Source organism: Dermacentor variabilis, chromosome 6 (genome assembly GCF_050947875.1).
Source record: "Dermacentor variabilis isolate Ectoservices chromosome 6, ASM5094787v1, whole genome shotgun sequence".
Taxonomy (NCBI): Eukaryota; Metazoa; Arthropoda; class Arachnida; order Ixodida; family Ixodidae; genus Dermacentor; species Dermacentor variabilis.
This window is the reverse complement of record NC_134573.1, coordinates 139,216,800-139,240,450: the sequence shown is the minus strand read 5'-3', so window position 1 is coordinate 139,240,450 and position 23,651 is coordinate 139,216,800. Positions and strand designations below refer to the sequence as shown.

Sequence of the window (23,651 nt, the reverse complement as noted above, 5' to 3'; positions counted from 1 at the left end):
TAAAAAATTAGAAACCAACATTCACTAGATTTTAGGTTTTTCTTTTAAATGCAACAAACCTCGTCAAATTTGAAGCAGTGGTTGCCGAGAAAAACGAATTCTCCTTTTACGTGTGTTTAGATAGGAGCACCCGAGCTAAAGCTTCCTCTTAAGTGGTAGCTGCAGGAGGCTAAATCTCATTTAATTTGATCGCACTCAACATTTTAAAAATAAATTTTAATTGCACAGACACAAATGAGACACAGGGTGAATGGTACCTCCCAAAACAACTCAATTCTTCATACCATTTTGAACAGTTTCACTTGGTTTAAATTGAGTTTTTGGAAAGCAAACTCATAGCCAAGTTTCTTCACATTTTTATTAACTGACCAGCCCTATAACAAACCCGGTTACGAATATTCATCCAAAGAGTAAATAGGGAGTAAAATTTTTAAAAATCAATACACATCTGAATCACTTGCTAAAACTGATATGTGCATCCTCGTAGTTAATCACCTAAATTTCAATGTACTGTCAAAAAAAAAAAAATTCTACATTTATGACACCTGAATATAAAGAACAAAGTCGCCAGGCATTACTGTCAAAACTGTATCCCTTCTCATGTTCCGTTTTCAGGAAAAACTAGGCCCACCGGTTCCATTATGCCTGCATTAACGTGAAGATTGTTTTCCATTTTTGCCACCTCTACTTCTTAAAACTCACTTATTCTCCTCTCCCAATTGGGGTGAGGGAGAGTGAACTATGTAAATACTGCCAGGGAACGCAGTTTTTGCCCTGAAAATGACAAGTCCTCTTGTCAAATGTTGGCTACTGAGAACCCTTTGTTTGACAACAGCAAGAAATAAACCACTCACGTTTTTGAAGTTCATACTTACCAAACAATCCAATGGCAAACTGGATCAGTCCCAATGCCAGGGCCTTGTCATGCGATTCTACACACCTGAAAAACAGGGGAAGATTCGTGCTTTAGGTGCGGGCTCATCGTCGAGTGAAATAAGCAGTAAATTATTAAGGAATGAATGTTCACATGCTCTCAGCGTTGAACGTTTGAAACATTTATAGACTCGCACAATTCTCAGCCTGATAATGCAACGCACTCACAATTATTGTTTCATAGATAAACACAAAAACCTCGCACGACACTGAATCCTCATTCATTCATTCATTCATTTAAGAACACTGCCAATATTGTCAGGGATTACAGCAGGGAAGGTACATTAAATATCTGCTTGGTTACACAGTCACACATGCATAAGATTATACATTCCTATTTGAACATACATCATAAAAAATAGTTTGGTTATACCATCTGCATAGAAGAGAAACGAAAGAAGAAAAGAAAAATAATACATTTGTAACAATGACATAGGCTCAACCTTCAGTAAGTTTAATGTTTCTATAATGACATTTAAACCACGTATAAAGAAGCTTTGTAAATGCATTAGCATTTGCCAGCACATTTATTCTTTATTTATTTGTTTTCTGTGTCCCAGCATTCTAAATTGATGAACTCTTTTCTTTGCCAAGATTGAATTTTCTTTTTTAATAAATTCGGCATATTTTATTCTGGCATTTCTTATTTAGTCAATAACTCTAAAGCACAAACACATAGAGCACTACACACAGTGCAATACACAGTAAATATAAACAGTGAAAGAACCCATCATTTCAAACATAAACACATGATGCCGTCTCGGGGCTATCATAGAAATTGCAAAATTGGTTATAACTAAGAAAACTGTACAAACAAGGTGGACTTGCAGATGCAGTTGAATAAGAAGGCATTGCAACATGCCCTTGGAAAAGATGCGGAATGTGTCTGGTATTACAGGGCATCACCTAACAAATCTTTCCACACGAAAAGTTTCTGAATGCACCATGCAATCGAATGCTACGTTCGCTGACTTTAGCACCCTTTACATCAAATGTTTCGGCCATGCTCTTCAAAGTTTTGTCACTGCGCCGACAGAGTGAGGCCCTCATTGTTCCACCCATTATCACACTGAGCTTTGTCATCAGCATGATTTCCGAGATTAGTATATTTCCCAGAGACCACTGTATTCGCACGATGGCATCCTCCACTATCGAATAGTACCCCACCCTTTCGTCCGTAATAAGGCTCCTTCATTTTTGGTCCTGCTTAGTCCAATGCTCAGTCACGAAGTTTGAAGTAAATGGTCCTATCATCACTATGTTTGTTTTTGCATTGCCATAAGAGTCAAATATGGAGGGGATTTCAAGTTGCTGAAGGGCAGGCATTTTTTTTTTTCTAACATTACTGTAAGCTTTCTGCAGCGCGTAAAGCAATAATATCCTCAGTCACTTGTCGGAGCACTGTCCAGTGAGGACTCTTCACCATGTTCCGAGCTAAAAGTAAAACGTGACTTTGGCAACAAACACACAACCGCAGAGTAGGGATAGGGATAGTAGGGAGTAGGGGATAGGGATAGTAGGGATAGACAAGATTCCCAACATGCCTTTTAGGGTAATCCAACTTGCGTCTTACCAATTAAATGTGCCTACCCAACCAACACATTATTAGGTGGCATTGAAGCTTATCAGTTATTCCTAGCAATCACTGCAGTCCTTAGCGCCTGTGCCTTCTTGCAGCACCGACAATACTGCAAAGCTCTCGGCGCAACAATGGGCCTGTCACATCTTTCTCCAGCCGCAAGATCCCATGCTGATGCACTTTGATGACATGTTTTACATGTTAGATGTCAGGTTTCGCGATGTTGGCATGGCCCAACTGGCCATCGTACACTGTCCGTTCTAGTGCACCATTTGTTTCTCTACTTTTTTTCCTTTAGCTACCCTGTCCTTAAGGCATCGCGCAAGTTTTGGCACTAACAGCTTGTAGAGAAAGACAAAGAGAGAGAGCATGTTCCAAAGGTGCAAAGAAGTGAGGAGGTGCACGGCAGAAGAGAAGGCTGTAAAAACCCAATCAGAGCCCACCGGCACGTATGTCGGACACACCAAATTAATTTCGAGATGGGCAAGTTGTTCGCGCTCCCGTTGACCTGCCTCAGCGTGCAGAACTGTGTTCAGAGCTTGCACAAAATAGCGCGCCACTTTTCTCACCTGAGAGTCAGCAGCATGGACCCAACTTCAGATGTCGAGTGTATGAGCACGAAAACGGAGAAGATGACAATGTACCAGGTGAGGCTGTTGCACTCGAGGGAGCAGAACCCATTGATAATGGTTTCGTTGGTTCCTGTACAATGGCAGTCGCTAAAATTTGGCTGTAACAGAAAAAAAAGAAAAGAGAAAAAATAGAACGAAATGAAAACTTTGGTGGGCTAAAAAAAATTGGCTGATCCCTCTGTGGAAGGGACTCGTCATTACACGAAAGTGAAGCCTGTAAAGAGCAGCAGCCGCTTTCTCGCACATTAAAAAATACACGCTCATAAATATGTACATTAATAAAAATTACAGTTCTGCTCGAAGGGCAAAGTAATGACAGCAATGACAAGTATTTGGACTAACTGTGGCATTAGAGCTCTGGCAGCATTGCGTGCTTGTGCCCATACATTTTTTTTACAAAAGTCATGCAGACGCGTGTTTGGCGAGCGGCATCAATGGGCTGAAAATGACCACGCGACGAAAAGCAAACGGTGGGGGCAACATTTCAGTCAGTACGTTGCACTCAATCAGTAGATTGCATGGTGTGATCAGAGGTGGATAACAGAGAAGCACCCCTCCTGATTATCTTTTCTGATTGGCTGACGCACCCCAATGTTTTCACTGCATTGCACAGAGTTACTGAGGGAGTATAGTAATGCCCAGTCATTACGAATCCAATACGATACGGCACGCCGATGTGTAGATGGCAATGGCAAAAAGTGACCCAGGGCAACGCACCTGCTGATCGCTGCCGGAGACTTGTGAGCAGCCAGCCAGGCAAGGAGACAAGTAGGTCACACTATCATGGCACACTGGAGAAAAGAGCCCAGACTTGCACTCGCACGAGGTGCTGTTGCATGCTGGAGGTAGATAGTCTAAGTCCCTGCTGCAGAAGATAAAGGAAAAGGAAAGAAGAAACATGTAGCGGATTTGTTTGATCTGCATTTGATTCGATTTGGTTTGTGGGGTTAAATGTCCGAAATCATCGCAGGGGTTATGGCAGACACAATAGTGCATAGGCCCCGGGTTAACTTTGACCACTTGGGTTTCCTTGATGTCCCGTTAAATCTAAATTATGGTGGCACTTTCGCATTAAGCTTCCATGAGAGTACGACTGCTATAGCCTGGAATTTGCTTCTTTTGTTCGGCCAGTCTTGATCACTTGCAGTCTGTCCCTGTGAACCTCTATCTTGCTTGTTTAGGTTGAAAAGAGTCTTTTATAGTCGAAGCCTGTCTCCACGTTGTGTACTTACTGTTCTGAATTGAGGCCGACGTAGTCTCCAAGAGGGCAGCCCACCCACATGAGGATGACCATGCCAATGGAGTACGCCAGGGCAGTGAATGCAATCCATTTGGCAACAAAGCGGGCATTTGGCTTGTACTTGCGCATGAACGTCCCGCTGGCGAAAATGCCCACACCCATGACAAGAATGCCAGCAAACCCTGCGGTGACAAGAAGAGAAGAACAGCACTGTTCTCAGTATTGACACAATGTACAACAGATATACACTCTTACAAGTGCTGCCTTTATTATTACGTCAAAGGGCAAAACAACAAACACAGATATCATGAATTATTGTATATAGCAAAGTAAATATAAAATCTGGTTGCCCATGCTATACTTCAATGGCTACTCTGCTGCTGTAACGAAACAGAAAATGCCATATCTGATACGATGATGGTCACAGCAAAGCAAATATGTATTTGCTCCCAGCTTAAGGTACCTATTCTGGGGGGAAAAAATGTAAAACATGCAGCCAAAGCAACTTGAAATTGCGAATTCTGAATGCGCGCGCCCATTTTGTCCAGTGGCTTGGCTTGGCTGGCCCACAGTCGGCAAGCAAACATGCCCATCCTTCTGTAATTGTATTAGTGAAGCAGTTGCATATAAACGACAACGAAAAGTGCGCTTGTAATTTAGCGTTGTTCACGTGTTCATACCTACCAACCCCAGAGCAATTAAGATACTACACGAGATGCCAAAAAATGCTACAGTTGCACAAGGAAATATTAAAATACTGTTTTACTGTTCAGAAACTTTTGGTTAGGTGAAATGCGGCACAACAAACTTGTTGCACCTAGGACATTGAGGGCTGGGCTAACTCTACAACCATTGCAGCTTTGGCCTTCCTGAGGAAGTCTTTGCCGAATGCCTGTTCATGGCACTTCCCTGAGTGAGGCTGAGAATGCCTCATGACCAGCAACTATTCCACTGTCTTTTAACGTGGAGGCACGAAACTGGGTGCGTACCTTTCTAAGCTTGCTAAAACCTCTTTCACACTCTAGGTCGGCGTGTAAAGACGCCAACCATGACATTTGAAAGTTTGGCGTTTGGCAACTGTTATAATAGCCTTTACAGACAAACAAAAATGATCAATATCATTGAGTGGGTCTCTGTGAGCCACTATGGTATAGTAAAAATTGAGAGAAAATGCAAGCGATAAGAATGTGGGAAGTTACAGTGAGGGCCGCCACATCATAATTTTCACACAAAGTAAGTGGTCAAATGCAACATGCCTCTTAGAAGGCCGTTTGAAAATATAAATAGTTAAGCCTAAATTCATTTAAATAACCATTTCATTGCAAGCCAACAGAAGCAGTTACAGCTGGTATACAGTGATGCATATTGGCAACTGTTTTACAGACACGGTTCAGACAAGAGACCTATTTTCAATGAGTTAAAAGATAATTTCAGTATAACCATAGCTGTGTTACAGTAGTAACGCCAATATACTCAAGTTTTTTATGCTTCTTGCCACAGAGCCGTGTTTTCAAGACTCCATAACAGTAAAACAGAGTTGAGTACACTTGTAGGCAAATGTGTTGTCTTTTCTTCCAACTACCTGCTAATGACATTAACACTGAGCAACTGCATGCTGGAAAGAATTTGATTGTCCGAAAAGGAGCCAAGCCTGCAAGCTTTCCTGCAAAGTATCATGCCTGCAAAGCAAGCATGGCCAGATCTGATGTGCCGGTGCTCGCTGGGTCACACATATACTGCAATTCTACATTGATTCTGCATATAAAGGCACAAAATACCATTGGGACAGCCTCCAGTGGGCTACATGAGAGTCTGAGATTGACATCGAGCCTGTCTGATCGTGTAGTCATGCAGCACTCCACTAGGACTGCCTGTCATCCACTATGGGGCAACCTTCCAACGTTGCCACAATGACTTTTTATAACATGTAGTACCCATTTTTAACTAAGCTCAAGAGAGACTTAGTTGCAGTTGTCCTTTAAGTGGGAAGTGATGCTGCAATTACACTTAACACTGTGGCAAGAAGCAGGTCAAAATGCTGCTGCTAACCTCAGCAGTCATTAGAAGAGATGGCTCCCATGGCTCACCTGTGATCATGTTGGCCTTGGTCTCGGTAAGCCGAAACTGGCTCTCCAAATACTTTGGGAGGAAAGTGTAGAGACCGGCGATTGGCAAGATGTGAAGGACGCTGCTGGCCGTTCGGTACAGCAGGATCTCGTTCTTCAGAAGGCGCCGAATGGCGGTGGGGAAATCTGAAAGAGAAAGAGCACCTATAGAAAGCTATAAGTAGCAGCCAGGCAAAGCAAGGTGTAGAAAAGCAAGCATGCAGCGTAAAGCAGAAGCAGCAAAGCAAGGCACGGACACACAGCATTGAACATGTCACCCAACACTGCTACACACTGTAGAACACCACTTTTACGTTTCTTAATAAAGCACACGACATGAAACCATACTAAATTTGATAAAAACATATGCCTGAAATGGTGAAATGTAATGCAGAGGAGCGCTAATTTGGGCTAATTTGTAATGCTAATTTGGAACAGAAGGAAACAGCAGAGGGAGAGGCAGAAGAAAGTGTGAAGTGTGGTGCTGCTAGAATGTGCGAAGAGGCTGGCATTTAAAAGCATGCATCATCCGTGTGTTCCTTTTAAACATCAGCATTTCCTTCATCCTAGGTATTTCTCCATCCCGTTCCTGCGCTGTTTTCGATTCTCTTAAAATGGTGTATTTCCAATGTTCAGTACCACGAGAGCACAAACTTGAAAAAAAGGAAGGAGTGAACAATTGTCATACTGTGTCTAGAACTATTTGTTCTACATGCTGTAAGAGTTGAGGAGGGCGTCGGGATGAAAAACTGGAGGTTTATTTACATTATCTACAGTAAGACAACCAAGAAATTAGCAGTCATAGAGTCATTACAGGCCAGCAGCAACTCGGACGCTGCGGACCATGGCAAGAAGCACGAAAGAGATGAATCAAGGAATGCCCTTCTTGCCGCTCCCGGTCTCTGGCTTTTAAGCCCTTCGGTGTCTCGAAGACACGTCACGTTCGACCAATCGGCGAGCCCGCTCAGGTGTCGTCATTTTCGGCCAATGGTAGGCACCCATGCGATTGCGTCACACCCGGCGGAGAGGGTCGCTCCTTCGTCCCTAATTGTCCGAGTGCTTACTTCTCTCTGCGGTCTTGCCTTCCCGGTCTGCAACTATCGTGACAAAGGCGGACGGGGGGGATTGCTGCCAGGGCTTCACGGTACATTACACCCGTCTTGCCTCTCGGACCCACGTTACCTGGAACAGTGCCAGGCTCTCGCGTCACTTTCGGGAAGAGTCAAGCAGTGAATAGCTCCAGATGCGGCGTACGAGGTGGGGGCCGCCAACTTGCTTGCACGTGCGGCGCCTCGGGAATATGGTATACGTGCTTCTGCGCTCCCTAGTTAGCTGTGGCGCGATTCGATGTGGTCTGGTGAACTCGAAGGAGGCTCAGAAAAAGGTCCTGTATCTAACAATGCACAACGTCTACACTTGTATCCCATTACTTTTATTGTGACAGCAATTACATGGAGACTCCAGGCAAATTTTCGCCATCGTCGGTGCCAACATGAGGTTTCCTATAAAGACGAGATGCAATCAGATTGCATCCACGGTGCAAGGAGAAGCATGCAAGAGTGAGCCGAGAATGATGATGGCTTCGTAAGAGGCATATCATCAAGAGTACACGGGAGGGAGGCACCTAAGAATGCGCACCTAAGTGCACATCCTCAAGGAGTTGAGCACTTAAGGGAAATGAGGTGGGGAGACGACCGACGGTATACGAGCACTAGAAGGAGCACCAGGATAGGAGAAGGAGGGGGCGGACAGGTTAGCAAGCACCTCCTCTTCTACTCCCACCATGCCTGCACATCGCGCCATTGAAGGCAGCCACACATGCCCTATCTTGGAGGCAATCTACGGAGTGCGCACAGGCTAGGCTATGTGAACGGTGCCTGGTTTTGTGTGCGCTGCATTTGTCATGCACCTAGTTCACGTGTAAGCGAGAGGCAGCACGAAGGTGAATTTGCTCACCGCTGCTAATGCTCTTCATCGCATCAGCATTGTGACAGCGAGCGTTCACGATGATCGAGTGAGATATGATCACGTTTGCCCGCACGTGCGTGACACCATGCTTGTTAAATTAATTAATGAGGGAATGCTTACTGCAACTTATACTGCAGAAAAAAACTATGAACTTAGCTTCGTGCAGTTGTCTAATACTTTGCTATCACTGTCAATGTTTTGCCTTTCAGAAAACTGCGACTCTCTTTCTGTAAGGGAGCGCATTTGCACATTGAATGTTCACAGCAGCATGTGCCTGAGTATTCTGCTGAATAAAGTAAAGGTTACAGTGGCAATTTATAGGATACTGAGAGCACCAGCAACAGGAAAATTGCAATTGCAATGTATGTTATCCTGAGTTTGATACCACAAAATTCTGATTTAAGCATTGGAAACTTAATGCATAGCCTATAGTAGCATTGTTTACACACTGGAGCATGTTTTCAGCTTTGGATAGTTCAGCAAACAAATGACTAATTATTTAGTTACTAAATTACTAATCCAGTTTAAACTCAAATGACCTTTCATCGTTTCTTTATTCTTGAAGAAATATACTCTCCATGGACAGAAATAAAGCTGAACAAGTTGTTCCAGTTTTCCTTGGTGTGGAACTGTGTTTGGGCACCGCAAGGTTAAATGGGTGTCTGGTATAGTTAGCTGTAAATTGGCACTTACTTAGAAATAGAATGAATGAGAATATGAGACGCCTAAATATGTTTTTCACATCAGGCTGCCAGTTTTAGTCAAAGTAACTACATTACACCACCAACACAAACAACTTATTTGCCAGCAATATCAATCACTCAATATAGCACAAGTACAGCCAGCTACAAAATTTATTGCAGTAGGGAATATTCAACAACGTTAAATTTCCTCAGAACTTTATGTCCCAGCTTGAAATTTAGGTGATAGATGTAAGGTTTATAGTCACAAATATTTACTGCACGTTTCGATTCGAAAGCAGATGATTTCACTGAGACAAAGTTTCGATTTTTCTCAAATTCAGCACCTTGAAACTTTCAAATCTGATGGCAGCCACCGTCAGACTCAACTCGAACAACAAAGACACATACACGATGACTTAACGCTAACAAACACACACTTAAGGAGCAAATATCAAATGCTATGGATGGGAGACACACTGAACAAGAGCGTTCAAAGCACCCCAACCATAAAGGCCAGACGTTCATGCTGACGTGCGCATGCTGACATACGCATGCTGACGTGCACAAGCTCACGTCCGCATGTCAACTAATACGCGAACGGTGCAGCACAACTCGCATGCGCCGAAGCGCGCCACAACGCCGGTGATCAGCTCCCCTCTGTTATTGCGCGTTCAAGCTGCCTTGAGTCGGCATGCCTGCAGCGACGCAGCTACGGCGTGGGGAAATCAACTCTCAGTGAGGCAAATTCATATCATGTGAGAATGTGCTTTTTCTTTCCTTTTTGTGCTCATCTAACAGCTCCAAAAATATAACAAGTACGTTCACAGATATTGAACCATATTGAAACACTGTGAATAATAATAAAGTACGAAGTCGTATGTGCCAAGGCATCTATGAGCATGAGCGCACTGTCGCGTATCTGTTGTCAATGCAAACCAGGTCGAAAACACTCTGAAGTTCCAGCGATCGTACACAGAGGTTTCAGCATGAAGCGTGCAAGTGGAGCTACTGTAATTTGGTTGCATACTTTGATTCGCGTTTCTTCTGTTAGGGGCGCTCAACACTGCTAAGTATTTGATCAACAAGTATAGCTGTAGTATGCGCCAAACAGATAACATGTCATTCTTTATAAAAACGAGTAGGCCATCGTTTTCGTTGAAGTTTTGTTATTAACGTTTGTGCTTTTATTACTTGGAACAAGGTACTGAGACCCTACTGACATGCAATAAGCAGCAACCCATCGGTAGCGATTGCAGTCCGGGACGTTTATTGATTTAAATTGTATAGCGGTAATATTTGCGAATGGGGTGGTCATTTTCTTTGAGCAGCATCATGCAAGTTCATTTTAAAGCAGTTTTTTTATAATAGTATTATCTCAGCCAGTTTATGCATCCGATTTTCGATAACCACCCCCAAGGAGAGCGAATTTTATCCAGCTGCAGCATTTCACTCGCATAACAGCTGCACAGCTTCCATAGTTAGTGATCTGCGACGTCAGGCCGAGCAATGATGTGTTGCTTGAAAAAAGGTGCTAGCTGGTGCGAAACTTCATCACTGGAACTGAGCACAGTCTGCTAGGAGACTACCCACAAAAGCGGATTAACCTTAAAGTCTATGGGCACGCACACCGGTGAGTAAAAATGCACTCCTTTGCCTTTTCAACTTTGAATTTCTTTGCGTGCGAGGTGGATAAAGCAGAATCCTGTAGCCATTTCTTAAAGAACCACTTCTTATCGAAGTGGAGAAAGGCATTTGAAGTGAAAATAGGCTATTTCAGAAATACTTTGCCGCAAAAAGTACTTCAATGCATTCAGCAGAAGCGGAGTTATTGGCAGTCAAACACGGCCTCCGCTGTGCTCCCGTTCGTACTTCAATGCCTTGCACTGCGAAGGCTACGGCGCAGTGGGGCGTGCCCACAACGCTCCGCCTTCTAGATGTCGCCGTGGCGTGCAGTTCAAATTTCACTCTGGATGTTATAGCGCAGTCGTCTCGACTTCCGCCTTTGGTGCCTACGACGCGCTAAACATAAGGTAAACGCGGTTGTCCTGAGCGAGCCGCAGTCCGCTTAGCCAGTGGACTCATGCCATCACCCCCGCGGCGACTGCTGCATCTACGCCATGTAGCCAACTGCAGCTTGATGTCAGCTATCGGCCTAAAGCAGCCATCTAAGGGAATGACAAAATAGTGTGTCCGGTGACGAAACAGTGTGTCTGGAAGAGGGCGAGGACAGGGCCTTCTATTGAAAAGAGAGTGTTTGAGAGAAAGGTGACTTTGCAGTCTGCCTGCGAGCTCCATGCTCCGTGTTCGACAGCAAAATGTAGCCGAGGTTTTCACAGCAGCGTATGACCCCCGCGGACTATGTTATTTCACCAAACCCGAGGGGTGGTTCAGGGACCCTTTAAAGCTACAAGACTTGACGCTATTTAAATGTAAGGTTGTGGATTCCAAAGACATTTCCTAAAGCTCTTGATTGCCTTCACGTTTATTGCTCTTCAAAGGCAATTCAAACGAGGCTCTTGCTATTTTGCCATATTGCTAAAATCCCTACCATGGAGTACAGCAATAGTTTTGGCTGTTTCTACATAAATGATCCCCTGCGATAATTCACTGCACACTAGTGGCCAAAGCACTTCCGATGACACATTTAGATTAATAGTATTTGAAACATAATAAATTAACTGTTCTGTATTTTTTTTATTACTAGTATCTGACGGAAACAATTGTCATCTAATCAATGCATGACTAAGCACAGCCCACACAAGGGCACCATTGGAAAAAATGCACAGGCAAAATAGTGTTGCGTATGTGCTTTTCCGTCGTGCAGTGTTGTGTGCACTTAGTCTGACATGAATCACAAGTTCACCCACACTTCCACCGCAGTAATCTATGCTGTTTCTTGTTCTTTCGACGCCAGCCTCCAAGGCACTACTCATATCTGTTCACCCCTTTGGACTCTGTTGTCTCTGGATGTACAAGTCAACAGTGAATGTGTCACAAGTGGAAGTAACCTCAAGGGCCAGAATCTTCGCAAGGTATATATCTGAACACTTCGCTTAGAACCATGATTCGTTCATTTATTGGACTAACCTTTATTTCTTTCACTGTTTTTTGCTTGCACGTTTGTCATGACTTCAACGTTTCTCTTTTCAGGAAAACGGAAAAACGAGAAATTATTGGTCTGCAGTCTGCCCGTGCCAAGCTGTAGGAGGCTCAATGGTCATCGTAACGACAGCAGATTCTCTTGATCTCCGTGCCTCACCATGAACCGTTTGCAAGTTTACCAGATCTCCATCTGGTGAGCACTATACAGGAAGGCAGCAGTCTGCAGTTTTGTATTATACATGTACCAAGCAGGAACGCTAACATTTTACATAACAGCTTGCTTTCTTTCAAGGCTGTTTTATGACAAACAGAGAAGTAGCATGTTGAGCCCCAACTTTTCTTTTCTAGTCATTATAACTGTGACCATCAGGACAGAAACAAGGCAGCAAGCTCCCTGCTTGCGAATGCACAAACTCTCATATGCTCTATGCAAATCAGCTTGGCGGGCAATGCCACTAAGTATCACATGCTTCCTCACAATAATTTTTTTAACGAAAATGCAAATATTAGAACGATGAAAAGCACTCAATGCGATATTGAGGAAATGGCACCACATGGTGACTGAATCCCTGGCAGTCACTCTTACATGGTAGTTGAACAGTTAGTAACGAATTAAATAACTAGGCAAGCCCTGCATAGTAAAATAACAGTTGTTAGAAAACTAAAAGGCAAGCTCCCACAACTGGCCTACTCCACATTTCACAAACATTAAAAACTACTAAAAACAACTTTTTTTTCTCTTCAAACGGCTGATGACAAAACTGTGCACAATGTTTTTCCAAAAGGTTTTGAAATATACTCCGTGAATAGCAAGTTCGGCTTCACATTCAGCCAATCAACAGTGGACGAGCAAGGGAAGCCTCAGCATTGGAACTTGTCTTTGTCACAGCCCTCACAAATGTGTTTGCTTGTTGAAACATCGGCTCCAGGCTAAGGCTTCTTTTGTTCACCTCTGTTACTCAACTGAAGTGTTCATCTCCTTGCAACTTCTTTGGCTTGTTTGAACACATAAACAGATTTTTTTTTCTTTTTTTACATGATACCATAAATTGCGTTTTCCAAGCATCTGCGAGCATTCACTGGGCTTGCTTATATGTTTATTTAGTGTCCTTGTCACATTCACACAATCTTTGCAGAAGTCCCTGTAAGTATTGTTACCTCCATAACCTTCCTTGCTTGAGTACTCCGCCTGTGTCGAAACCTTTACTGTGAACACTAAATATATGTGCGTGTGCGGCATAAATATCAAGAGCAGACAGTATGTGTTGGAAAATTTACCATAACATTCTTTTTGTTTATTTTTTTTTTCCTACACTACATGCCCCCTTGCCAATGTGTTATGAAACGAATGGGACATTGTAGCTCGAGCTTATCTTGCGAATACTACATCTTTGCCAAGCACTTTTGACGTTTCCTTCTTTACTCTAGCTGAAATCGCCGAATGCAGATACGATATGTATAGTGTGAAGCACGGCAAGCAGCATGGTATGCAACTACAGTACGAGGGTAGCCCAGCATAAATATTGCTGTCCGAAGCTTCGCTCTCCTTGCTTTAAACGGCGCGCTGAACACAATGAGAAATATTCGCTCGATTTCAGCTTGCAATTCCATTGAAATTCCATTGATTTCAGCTTTCAATTCCATTTCATTGGCTGTGCGCTTCTGTATGTTGCAAGCTCAGTGACTGACAGCATCCACCTGACCTGTACGAAAATTGTGGGCATGTACTGCTTCATTCACCATTGACAATAAACAATGTAAGCTTACTTGTTCGTGGGGTTTTTTTGCCAGTTGAGGCTTCTCGGTCACCTGGCGACATAATAAAGATATCTGTAGTAAGTGCCCAAAACCAGCAAACCAGCAGCGCAACCAGCCCCACCAGCCGCTACCACAGCGGCCATATTGTTCACTACATAATGATGATGATATTAGTTTTGATTTTGGCAGCGCCATTCCTCAGTCGCATACTTTACTTCACGACGCCGCTGCCAATCTTAGTTCTGTTGTACTGTGAAAGGTACGGTTTCCGTTCTCTAAGTTTACCATAGGTGTTCTGTGTACGAACCGCCATTCCTCGCCAGGCACAGGAGGCAGATAGACATGAGCATGTGCGGATCAGCAAGCATACATATGGTTTGGCCTTTAATCTCCAGCCCCCTCCACAGAAGAAGCAATAAGGTGCTTAAGGCATATTTGGTTAAGTATGATGGTGACTGTACATGTGAATCTCTCAGCACACGTTTCTAAACAAACATTTGCACTTTATTTCAGACAAGCTACGATCATTAAGGAGTATAATACCAATAATAAGTTTGCATACTATGCCTCTTTAGCAGTACAGCACAACGAATGGACAGAAATCTGAGCCAATTAAACAACTGCAGAGCACAGCGTCGGCATGGATGACTAGCATGCAGCCCCCGAACGGAAAAAAACGACGGGAGACGGTAGGCACCTCTGAGTGTCGGCTTGTCCTTGAGAGCCTTCTTGGCTCCGGACGGCGATGCCGGCGGCGAGCTGATGAGCGGCACCTTCTGCTGAAGCTGGTGCTTGGGGCAGATGGTGCCGTTGCGGTCCAGGACAGGTCGCGGCACCCGTTGCGAGGACCGCCGCTGGGGCAGGTTGCGCGGGAACGCCATCATGGGCAGAGCCGTAACGATGAGTGCCGCGCCCACTATGAACACGCCGAGCCACCAAGCACCCACCCAGTGAGGGTTGCCCGGAGACAGGTTGGACGTCTCTGCGCGGTGACGAGCAGCACTTAAGTAACACTGTGTGCAGTTATAATACATGCAAAGCGAAAAAGGTTTAGACAGAATTGTGTGACTTGTGAAGCCTGGAGCCCTGACTACAGTACATGACTGTCCCCGAGTGCAATCGCTCAAACGGTATGGAACATGCCTGCAAGGTTCATTCAGCAACAGCTTCTATTAGGTAAACACTGCTGCCACTGTTAGAAATGCACGGTTAACATGATCCATGTTGTGACTTTTCACAGGCAACACATAAGCTCGTTGAGTGCATGGACTTCTGATAAGAGAGCTTTTGTACAGTGCATCATCACATTTTATAGCTCTCATATTGATGGATGTGGTATGCAACACCTCGAGAAACATTAGCATCAGGTATGTAAATAGAGACTTGTCCGTAAATTCAAGGAACATTCAAAGGCTAGGTAACACTATATGCTTGTAGGCCACAGCAATTATGAGGCCTATATTAGTCCCACACATTTTAGCGCATTTGAAACACGAACTCACCAAATGGAAAGTTGACATACACGCTTGTACAGTAGGAGCCAAGAAGGAAGCCAAATACTGGACCGAATATCCTGACGCCTATCGTGATACCTGTAAGACAAAGACGATGAAGTTGTCTAAAGATTATCTGATGATAGGCTAATTTGTTGAGAAACAACACAATCATCAAAATTTCATTAAGTATGCAACACCAACTTGTAGTGCGCAGTGTAATCTGTTGTCACACCAACCACATATTATCGCTGCATATTTCTTTGTTTTGTTTGCAACATATGACAGCGACCTCCGAATCCCCTTAGATGCCCCACAAACGTTATGAAGTCCCATATATTATCCTGCTCTTCAACATTGAGTTCACTGCGCTGTCAAGTTGAAAAAATTGCAGCAAAACCGAGTGAAGGGAGTCAGCAGACAACAGGGAAAGGAGCAAATTAATTGATAACTCAAAGTGCTGAAGCACTAATTTGACAAACAAGCTTCTTCGGCGAGAATGTGTGCTGTGGATGCACCCTCACCGAAATAGAGCGGCGACTCCCGGTTGGCAACATTGTCATCGATGTATGGTATTCCGAGCGTGTAGACAGCTGTGGCGCCAATCCCAATAAAGAGCAGACTGATGAAGAAAACAGAGAGCACCACATGTGTAATGCGGTTCTGGCTGAGCGGCCGCGTTGAGGCATCGCAGATGGCAGCCTGTCGCAGCGCATCAGCCACTGGGCCCCCCGCTCCCCCGCCGTCAGCGAAGAGGTGCAATGCGTCAGAGGAAGTGGCCGTCGTGGCCAACGCTGCAAACAAGGCAACGTCGTTTTACACACCAATGGCAGCTGTGCGGCAGTGCCAAACAAAGGAAATGACAACGAGTGACTCCCTTTTTAAACTCAATTACTGCAAATAACAGTCTGAAACTAATAATAAGTATGCAGGCACAGTTGCCCTACCCATACTTGAAAACCCCTCAACGTTTCCCAAGCTCCACGTGTTGGGCACCTGACATCAGCAAGCATCAGCGCAGTGGCTCAGAGCACAGTTGTTGAGGGCAAACAGAGACATACAGTTCATTTTGAGACTTATAACTGCAGTTTGCTTGCGGTTCGAAAAGAAGTCGGCATGTTAATACCACCTTTGAAGGAACTGGCCATGCTATGCGATATTTGTGTTCTGGATGCAGTAATCTATTTGCTGACCCTTTGTCCAAGTGCAGAAGGGCACAAATTCTTTGTTGTGGATAATGCCCTTGCCAACACATCTCATCTCACCCTCGTCTTCAATGCTAGATATGTATTAAACAAAGTGGGAAATCGGAGGTGGCGTGATTGCCACCGGTCCGTCATTTTTTCGTCCCTTCAGGTTTCACCAAGCCTCCGCACACGGCAGGAGTGACCCGTTTGCAATTCTGGAAGCATTCCTTTTAATTGACCAGGTCAAGAACACACCTGCAAATAAAAGTTCCATCTGCATGTTAGTGGCCTCGTTCTTAACTTCAAAAAATCAGCAATTACTCGTGCACAATGAATGATGCGACGAAAAATGGCAGATGTGACATTATGACAAAAATGTGACAGAAAAGAAGATAGCAGTAAAAAGAATTTAAAAAAAAGGAAACATCTAGATGACACCTTAGTTGAGTCTAGGCCTATAACAGCTGGATAGTGGGCTATTAGAACAGCAGAATGAGTTTTAATAGACGGCAGTAAGGGCAGCAGAGGATCACTCATGTGGATAGACGAGATTATGGAATTTGCGTGTATAGGATGCAAAGAATATGCAATTCAGTGTGCTGTTAGCTCATACTTTCAGTAGGCCAGCCCACAAACAAAAGATAAAAGATGCAGTGCATGCACACGATGCACACATGCAGCGGGGCAGCTGCCTTGAGATAATCATCATCGAAAACAGACTACATCAGATGATGACATGAAAGAACCATGTATCATATGCTTTTCTTGTACTGCCACCTTGACAAAACTACCTCTGTGCATGACTCGGACATCTCAGCTCCTTCTAACACAGATGAAATGGATGATGTACAAACTCAGGGTTTCATCCTTGTCACCCCCTACATCTTTAATAAAGGGGGGGAAGAACACGGGTTCCTGTACAGGTTTCTTTTGTAGCAGCTGCTACGAACGGGTGGATGTCTGATTTTCCCTTTAATAGTTTCTTCTCTCCACCTTGCGGGTTTCCGTAGAACTACTACGCCTCATACATCTTTATATTTTATTAGTGTGCTGGACTACTAAAGGCATGGGAGTGGCCTGACGCGAGACAAGAGTAACTGGCGATCACCGAGAGAAGCCTCCCTGCTGCAAGGTGATGATGACGGCGCCCCTGCACTCACCTCCATCAGCGGCCAACAGTGCGGTCAGGTTGGCCGGCAGCGGAGAGGCAGAGGCAGCCTGCTCGGGCGCGTGGCACAGCTTGGCCCACTGCGAGGCGACGGTGGCGTTCTGGGCGCCTCGGACCCTGGCCTGCGACGTGACCAGGAGCGAGTCGTCGATGAAGATGAAGTGCGGCGTGGCGCACAGGATGGAGGCGACGGCGAACACGAGCATGCCGCACGCGATCCACTTGGGCCGGTGCCCTTGGCCCCCGTAATAGGTGAGCAGCAGCGCGCCGCCGATCTGGCCGATCTCGGTGGCCGACATGATGATGCCTGTGGTCTTGCTTGGGATCTGGTACAGTTTCTCGATGGTCGTGAGCACGCTCACAAAGTAGGTGTAGTACATGCCCTGCAGCACGCTCGTCAGGCAGAACACGGCCAGGAATGCCTTCTTGTTGGCAAATCGCTGCAGCCATCTGGAGGGAATATTGGGCAGTTTGTAAATCACTCTTGCTCTTTACAATTAAAGAAACGGTGGAAGCACATGTTTCTTTCATTGCGACGTGTGAGCATCATGCACTTCAACTACTTGTTAACTTAGTGGAAAACGGTTACGTCGCCGGCACTCTGGCTTTCTGCTACGAAAAGGAGCTTAAATTTAGACGATTTGTTTCCACAATCGTCGAAGTAAGATACACCAGTGCTGAGTTTTTCTGTGATGCCTTTTGCTGCTAGTTGCATGTTCCACATATATACAGACATGATGTTCAATATCTCTAGGCCCATAAAGGAACTGAAAATTAGGGCAGTCAGTACAGCATTCATGTGATGAAACTGCTATGATGGAAGGATTGAACTAAATCCCACTAAGGTGACTTAAAGATTCAATTTTATAAAATAGCAATCAAGCAATCAATATGTGCAGCAGCGCTGTCAATAAGGTATACCCTGACAAATGATTTCAGCATTGACGTCCAATGAACAGTTCATCTCTTCCCTGGTAAGCACCAGCAATAAAAAAATTTAGCTTTACTTGTATACTGGTGGGCATGCTTTGCATGCAGCATGTCATATTTGCTTGTGCAAACACTTCCAGACAGCAGTGGCGCAAGATATCATGCTAAAAGTCTGGTGCCCACATAATCTGCATCGCACATCATGCTGTGCTTACTTTTGCTTTGAAGCAAACTTATAAACTTTTCTTGACTACTGCAGACAACACCCACAAAATAAAGAAAGAAAAGAGAGAAAAACAGAAAAAAAGGAAGAGAAAAACCAACAACCTGCACATTATAGTGCAGGTACCAGAGTCCCACCTGAAATCCAATATAGCACACGTCGGTCGCTGTAATGAACACTACTTCAACCTTTGTTCTAGCGAACTGTAGCTTGGCTTAGAATCTTCAGCTAATCCCAACAGCAGAATGTCAACAAGATGCCACAGGCTAGCTGCTTGAAAGATAACTGCATAAGTTGAGCTTACATGCTATAGTGATGCTGCATGAAGTAACTATAGTATGCAAGCTCTAGCTTATACAGTTATCCTTCAGGCAGCTAACCTGTGGCATCTTGTTGACATTCTGCTGTTGGGGTTAGCTGATGATTCTAAGCCAAGCTAAAGTTCACTAGAAGAAAGATAGGAGTAGTGTTCATTACAGTGACCGATGTGCGCTACATTGACTTTCAGGTGGGCCTTTGGTACCTGCACTATAATGTGCAGGTTGTTCGTCCTTTTCTTTCTTCTTTTTTCCCTCTTCTCCCATCTCCCCCTCTTCTACTCTTTCTCTTTTTATCTCCCTTAACCCTTTCCCCCATGCAGGGTAGCCAACCAGAACCACCTTTGGTTAACCTCCCTCCCTTTCTATGCAGCCTTTTCTCTCTCTCGTGACGTAACTCAATGCTCGCAAGTACACAGAAGGTTATAAAGAAAAATAAGCAGGGCAGGAGATGTACACCATATTGATTAGTAAAGTGATCCAAACTCTCAAACATATGCAAGCGCTTGGTTAGGCATATATCAAAAACAGCTGCAGATGTAGTCCTTGAACGTCTCAGAGAATTTCCAAATGCAATCTAAGGTTCCTTGCAACTTTGCAAATTACGGACTTCACAAATTCAAGAACGCTCTTTCACAACTTCACCAGTAACTCATCAGAATTCACCAGCACCAGAGTAGACACAAGGTCGGCTCCTGCACAGTGTTCTTCCTCGTACGACATTTTGCATGTTCCTGTAATCACTTGAAAGTCACCCACGTGCCCACAAAGTATGCAGAGTGACGGCTACGACAAGCTTTCGATGAAAGTGGTCCGAACAGCTGACGGTGCAGGTTGGCAATTAGTAACGTTTCTATGAGCAACAAAAAAAGAGAGGTAGGTCCCAACCTCGGTTTGAAGAACCAGAGGCCGCATATAGAGTCTGGGTCCTCTTCAGGATGCACGGGCTGCAGGACTTTGCAGCTGAGCCCGTCGACGCCGCCGTTCAGGCCCTTGTGGTGGTTGTTGCCATTGGACTGTGGCAGCAGGAGACCGTTGCCATTCTTGAGCTTCCCGGAGTCATCGATGCCTGCGCCGCTGCACCCATTTGTGGTACGCTGCCGTGCTTGGTCGTCGCCGGCCATTGCCACCGCACCCTAAGCCGTCCTAATTTGGGGAGCACCGCCTGGACCCGGTTACGTCATCGTCGCCTGCAAATGAGAGGAGATTCCGGAATTGGCTACTCTGAACGAAAAAAAAAAAAAAAACTGATGGTTCTACGTCTCAAGTGAAGCTGAACAAATGGCAGAGGGTTACCATAACGCCACACATATAATATATACGAGAGGTCTTTTGAATGTTAATGAACATTGTTGGTTAATCATTTTTCACATAGTACAATTTTGCAGAGGTTCAAGAGTTTATTGTGTCTTATATGATGACCCTGCATTGTATATTTTTATTGTACTAAAACAGGCCATAATACCCCGCTCGCACGCACGCACGAACGCACGCACATCCCCATCCTGCATCCTCGAAATTGTCCCTCGTGTACCGGCCCTCGCGGTCTGTAGAAAGTACGTAGGTTTTTGCTTCCAAAGGTTACTCACCGTCAACAAGCGATTACTTTATACGCTGACGTGCGGTCACTTTCAGGCCTTATGCCCTCTGTCAAACATACGCAACGTCTCGCAGATGCGCAACGATCTCGAGTTCTCTCGCGTAACAAAACGCAGTTGCGTGGTAAGAAGGACTCGCAGCGAACACCTCTATAATATACAACACTTCACAGAAATTCAGAAAGGAGCCTGCCCGCGCGATGGGACAAGCCCCCCCCCCCCCTTTTTTTTTTTTCACCGCGAGCAGCACGAACACGTACGTATAGGAGGCGCACACGTGCATCCATGCTGGCGCTAATGCACCGCTCGTCCATTATTACATTTCTCGTTTTCTTTTCTTTCCCCTTTCTCTCTCTCTCTCTCTCTCTCTCTCTCTCTCTCTCTTTGTCGCAGTGATGCGTGTGTACGTCGCGTCCTCGTTGACGGCGCCCGCACCCGATGCGTCGTCTAGTCCTCCTTCCCCAACAGACACAGGCACACACAGACAGGCACACACACACACGCATATAACCTCGCATGCCGTTATCGGCCGGGTCGCGTTCCTGCGGCCCAAGGGGCACAAGTGCGTGTCGGTCAGGCGACGCCGCGCAACACACAGGCGAGCACGCCCCACGCGCCGGCAAGCAGTGCAGGCCCAGTCCTCAAATCTCCGCTCGGATTTTTTGCCCCGGCCCGGCGGGCGCATGGTTTCTACAGAAGCGCGCAGTCCTATATCCAACTCGTAGACGTGACGTCAAGCAAATTCACTTCGTATACATTTCATTTATTACCGCCCCGAGTCGATTTCACTTTCACTTATTTGCCGCCTTAAGGGAGACACACACACAAAAAAAGTTGAGTAACGCTATATGCATAGACTACAACTACACAAACTTCGAATAGCGCTGAACTTGAGGATCTATAAAGTACGGAATGAGGCGAGAACTAGCGACGCAGAATTGAAGTTGCCACCGCATAACGCCACGAATTTTCTGACAATGTTCGAGTGTTTAAGAGGATGCTAAATGACCACGCTAAATCTCTCTGGACTGTCAAAGCATTGTTTCAGAAACCCATTTGGACTTACTTTGCCGAGATAGGTTCCCTAACAATGCCCGAAAACTGAGGCCAAGCATCAGTTAATTGAATTTCGCGCCCAAACCGCAGCGTCCGTACACATTAGGCGTGGCCTCGGGGATCTCAAAAAAAAAAAAAAAAAAGTTAACTCGAATGACAGGGCGTTTCAACGCAGAAAGAAATTTCTGCGTTGAAAATTTTCTGGGTTGATTCTTTCGTTCCTTCGGAGCTCAATTAAATCCTTACTTCATCTATATAAACGATAGAAAACGCTGCCGAAGGCGTAACGGGCTGCTGAAGCGGGAGCTTCAAGCTGGCTTCCCCACCCCGCTTTCCATTGCACGAGCCTTGCTAAGCCTTCCCCAATCGGTAACGATTGACATTTTTGGTGCTCAATAATTTACCGACCAAGCCCAACTTAAAGGGACACTAAAGTGAAAAATGATTTCTTCTGCGTCAGTAAATTACCGCTCTACAACACCAAAAACACCACTCTTGCAACGATAAGACGTTTGGTAAGCCAGAAAAAGCGAAAGGACGAAATACGGGTGGCGACGCCTACTTAAGTTCCCGCACCTGGGGACTGTGACGTCGTGGATTTTGATGGCATCTTCTAGGGCCTACTAAATATATATAGCGGTACAGTAATAATAATAATATTTGGGGTTTTACGTGCCAAAACCACTTTCTGATTATGAGGCACGCCGTAGTGGAGGACTCCGGAAATTTTGACCACCTGGGGTTCTTTAACGTGCACCTAAATCTAAGCACACGGGTGTTTTCGCATTTCGCCCCCATCGAAATGCGGCCGCCGTGGCCGGGATTCGATCCCGCGACCTCGTGCTCAGCAGCCCAACACCATAGCCACTGAGCAACCACGGCGGGTCCTATAGCGGTACAGACTGACTACATTGTGTTCTAAAGGAACCAAATATTAAACATGGCAAGTTTCCAGAACCTTTATTCAGCCAACACCGCCCAAATGCGAAAACATACTTTGGAATCCCTGACGTCACGATGACGTATCGGCGCTGGGGTTTCGGCGCGAAATTCAAATACTGATACTTGAACCTTCATTTTCTCATCTAATAATCAAACTATTTTTTTGAAATGACTGCCTGCAGGGTTCCCGAACCATGCTTCATTAGTCTAAACTGATTTATTGTTTCGCTATAGTGTCCCCTTAATATAAGGGTCAGGCTGCATTCTAAAACTCGCAACGGCTCAACCCCGCATCTTTCGGAGAGTCGTCCTGCCCAAAAATGCCCAGGTTTACATAAGGCAAAAACAGAACGACATTCTTGCGACGTCGTGCACTGGAGTCTTAAGCGCGACGAAATTCAAGACGCGGGAACACGGCCGTCGTAATGTATTCAGTAATAATCAAGTCTTTCCCGCCAAGGACGCGAAAGTAAGTTTTTTTTTTTTTTTCAGGCGATATACTCGCACAAACTGATTTCGTGTTCCCATTTCTGTTCCCCTTACGTTATCGGCGTCACACGGGCAACTTTCGTTCGAGCCCAATCGGGATCGGATTTCTCGATCGCGATCCAAAATGCATGTGTGACACCTGTACAAAGAGAGTCCGTGCGCGCCTTCTATATAAAGGTGTGCACACGTGTGTACAAAGCCATTCCAGATGAGATCGACACCGGAAGTCTCCTGGGGTCTCTGTTTGT

At 45.1% G+C, this 23,651-nt stretch overlaps 1 protein-coding gene across 7 annotated transcripts in view; it reads right to left on the bottom strand.

Moving 5' to 3' along the window:
* Positions 1–23,651, bottom strand: part of LOC142585313 (solute carrier organic anion transporter family member 74D-like) — a 572,676-nt gene that overhangs the window by 5,588 nt on the left and 543,437 nt on the right. For 2 of the 7 annotated variants that reach the window (XM_075695987.1, XM_075695986.1), the window contains exons 4-14: positions 20,207–20,508; positions 17,841–18,298; positions 16,018–16,287; positions 15,503–15,592; positions 14,698–14,982; positions 14,010–14,051; positions 6,472–6,654; positions 4,377–4,566; positions 3,862–4,009; positions 3,082–3,242; positions 876–940 (exon numbers count right to left, since the gene is read on the bottom strand). In XM_075695987.1, coding sequence (XP_075552102.1) covers positions 876–940; positions 3,082–3,242; positions 3,862–4,009; positions 4,377–4,566; positions 6,472–6,654; positions 14,010–14,051; positions 14,698–14,982; positions 15,503–15,592; positions 16,018–16,287; positions 17,841–18,298; positions 20,207–20,442 — 2,128 coding nt within the window. In that variant the 5' untranslated portion in view covers positions 20,443–20,508. The remainder of the gene's footprint in view (positions 1–875; positions 941–3,081; positions 3,243–3,861; positions 4,010–4,376; positions 4,567–6,471; positions 6,655–14,009; positions 14,052–14,697; positions 14,983–15,502; positions 15,593–16,017; positions 16,288–17,840; positions 18,299–20,206; positions 20,509–23,651) is intronic. The other 5 variants (XM_075695988.1, XM_075695989.1, XM_075695990.1 and 2 more) reach the window with 5 other exon arrangements.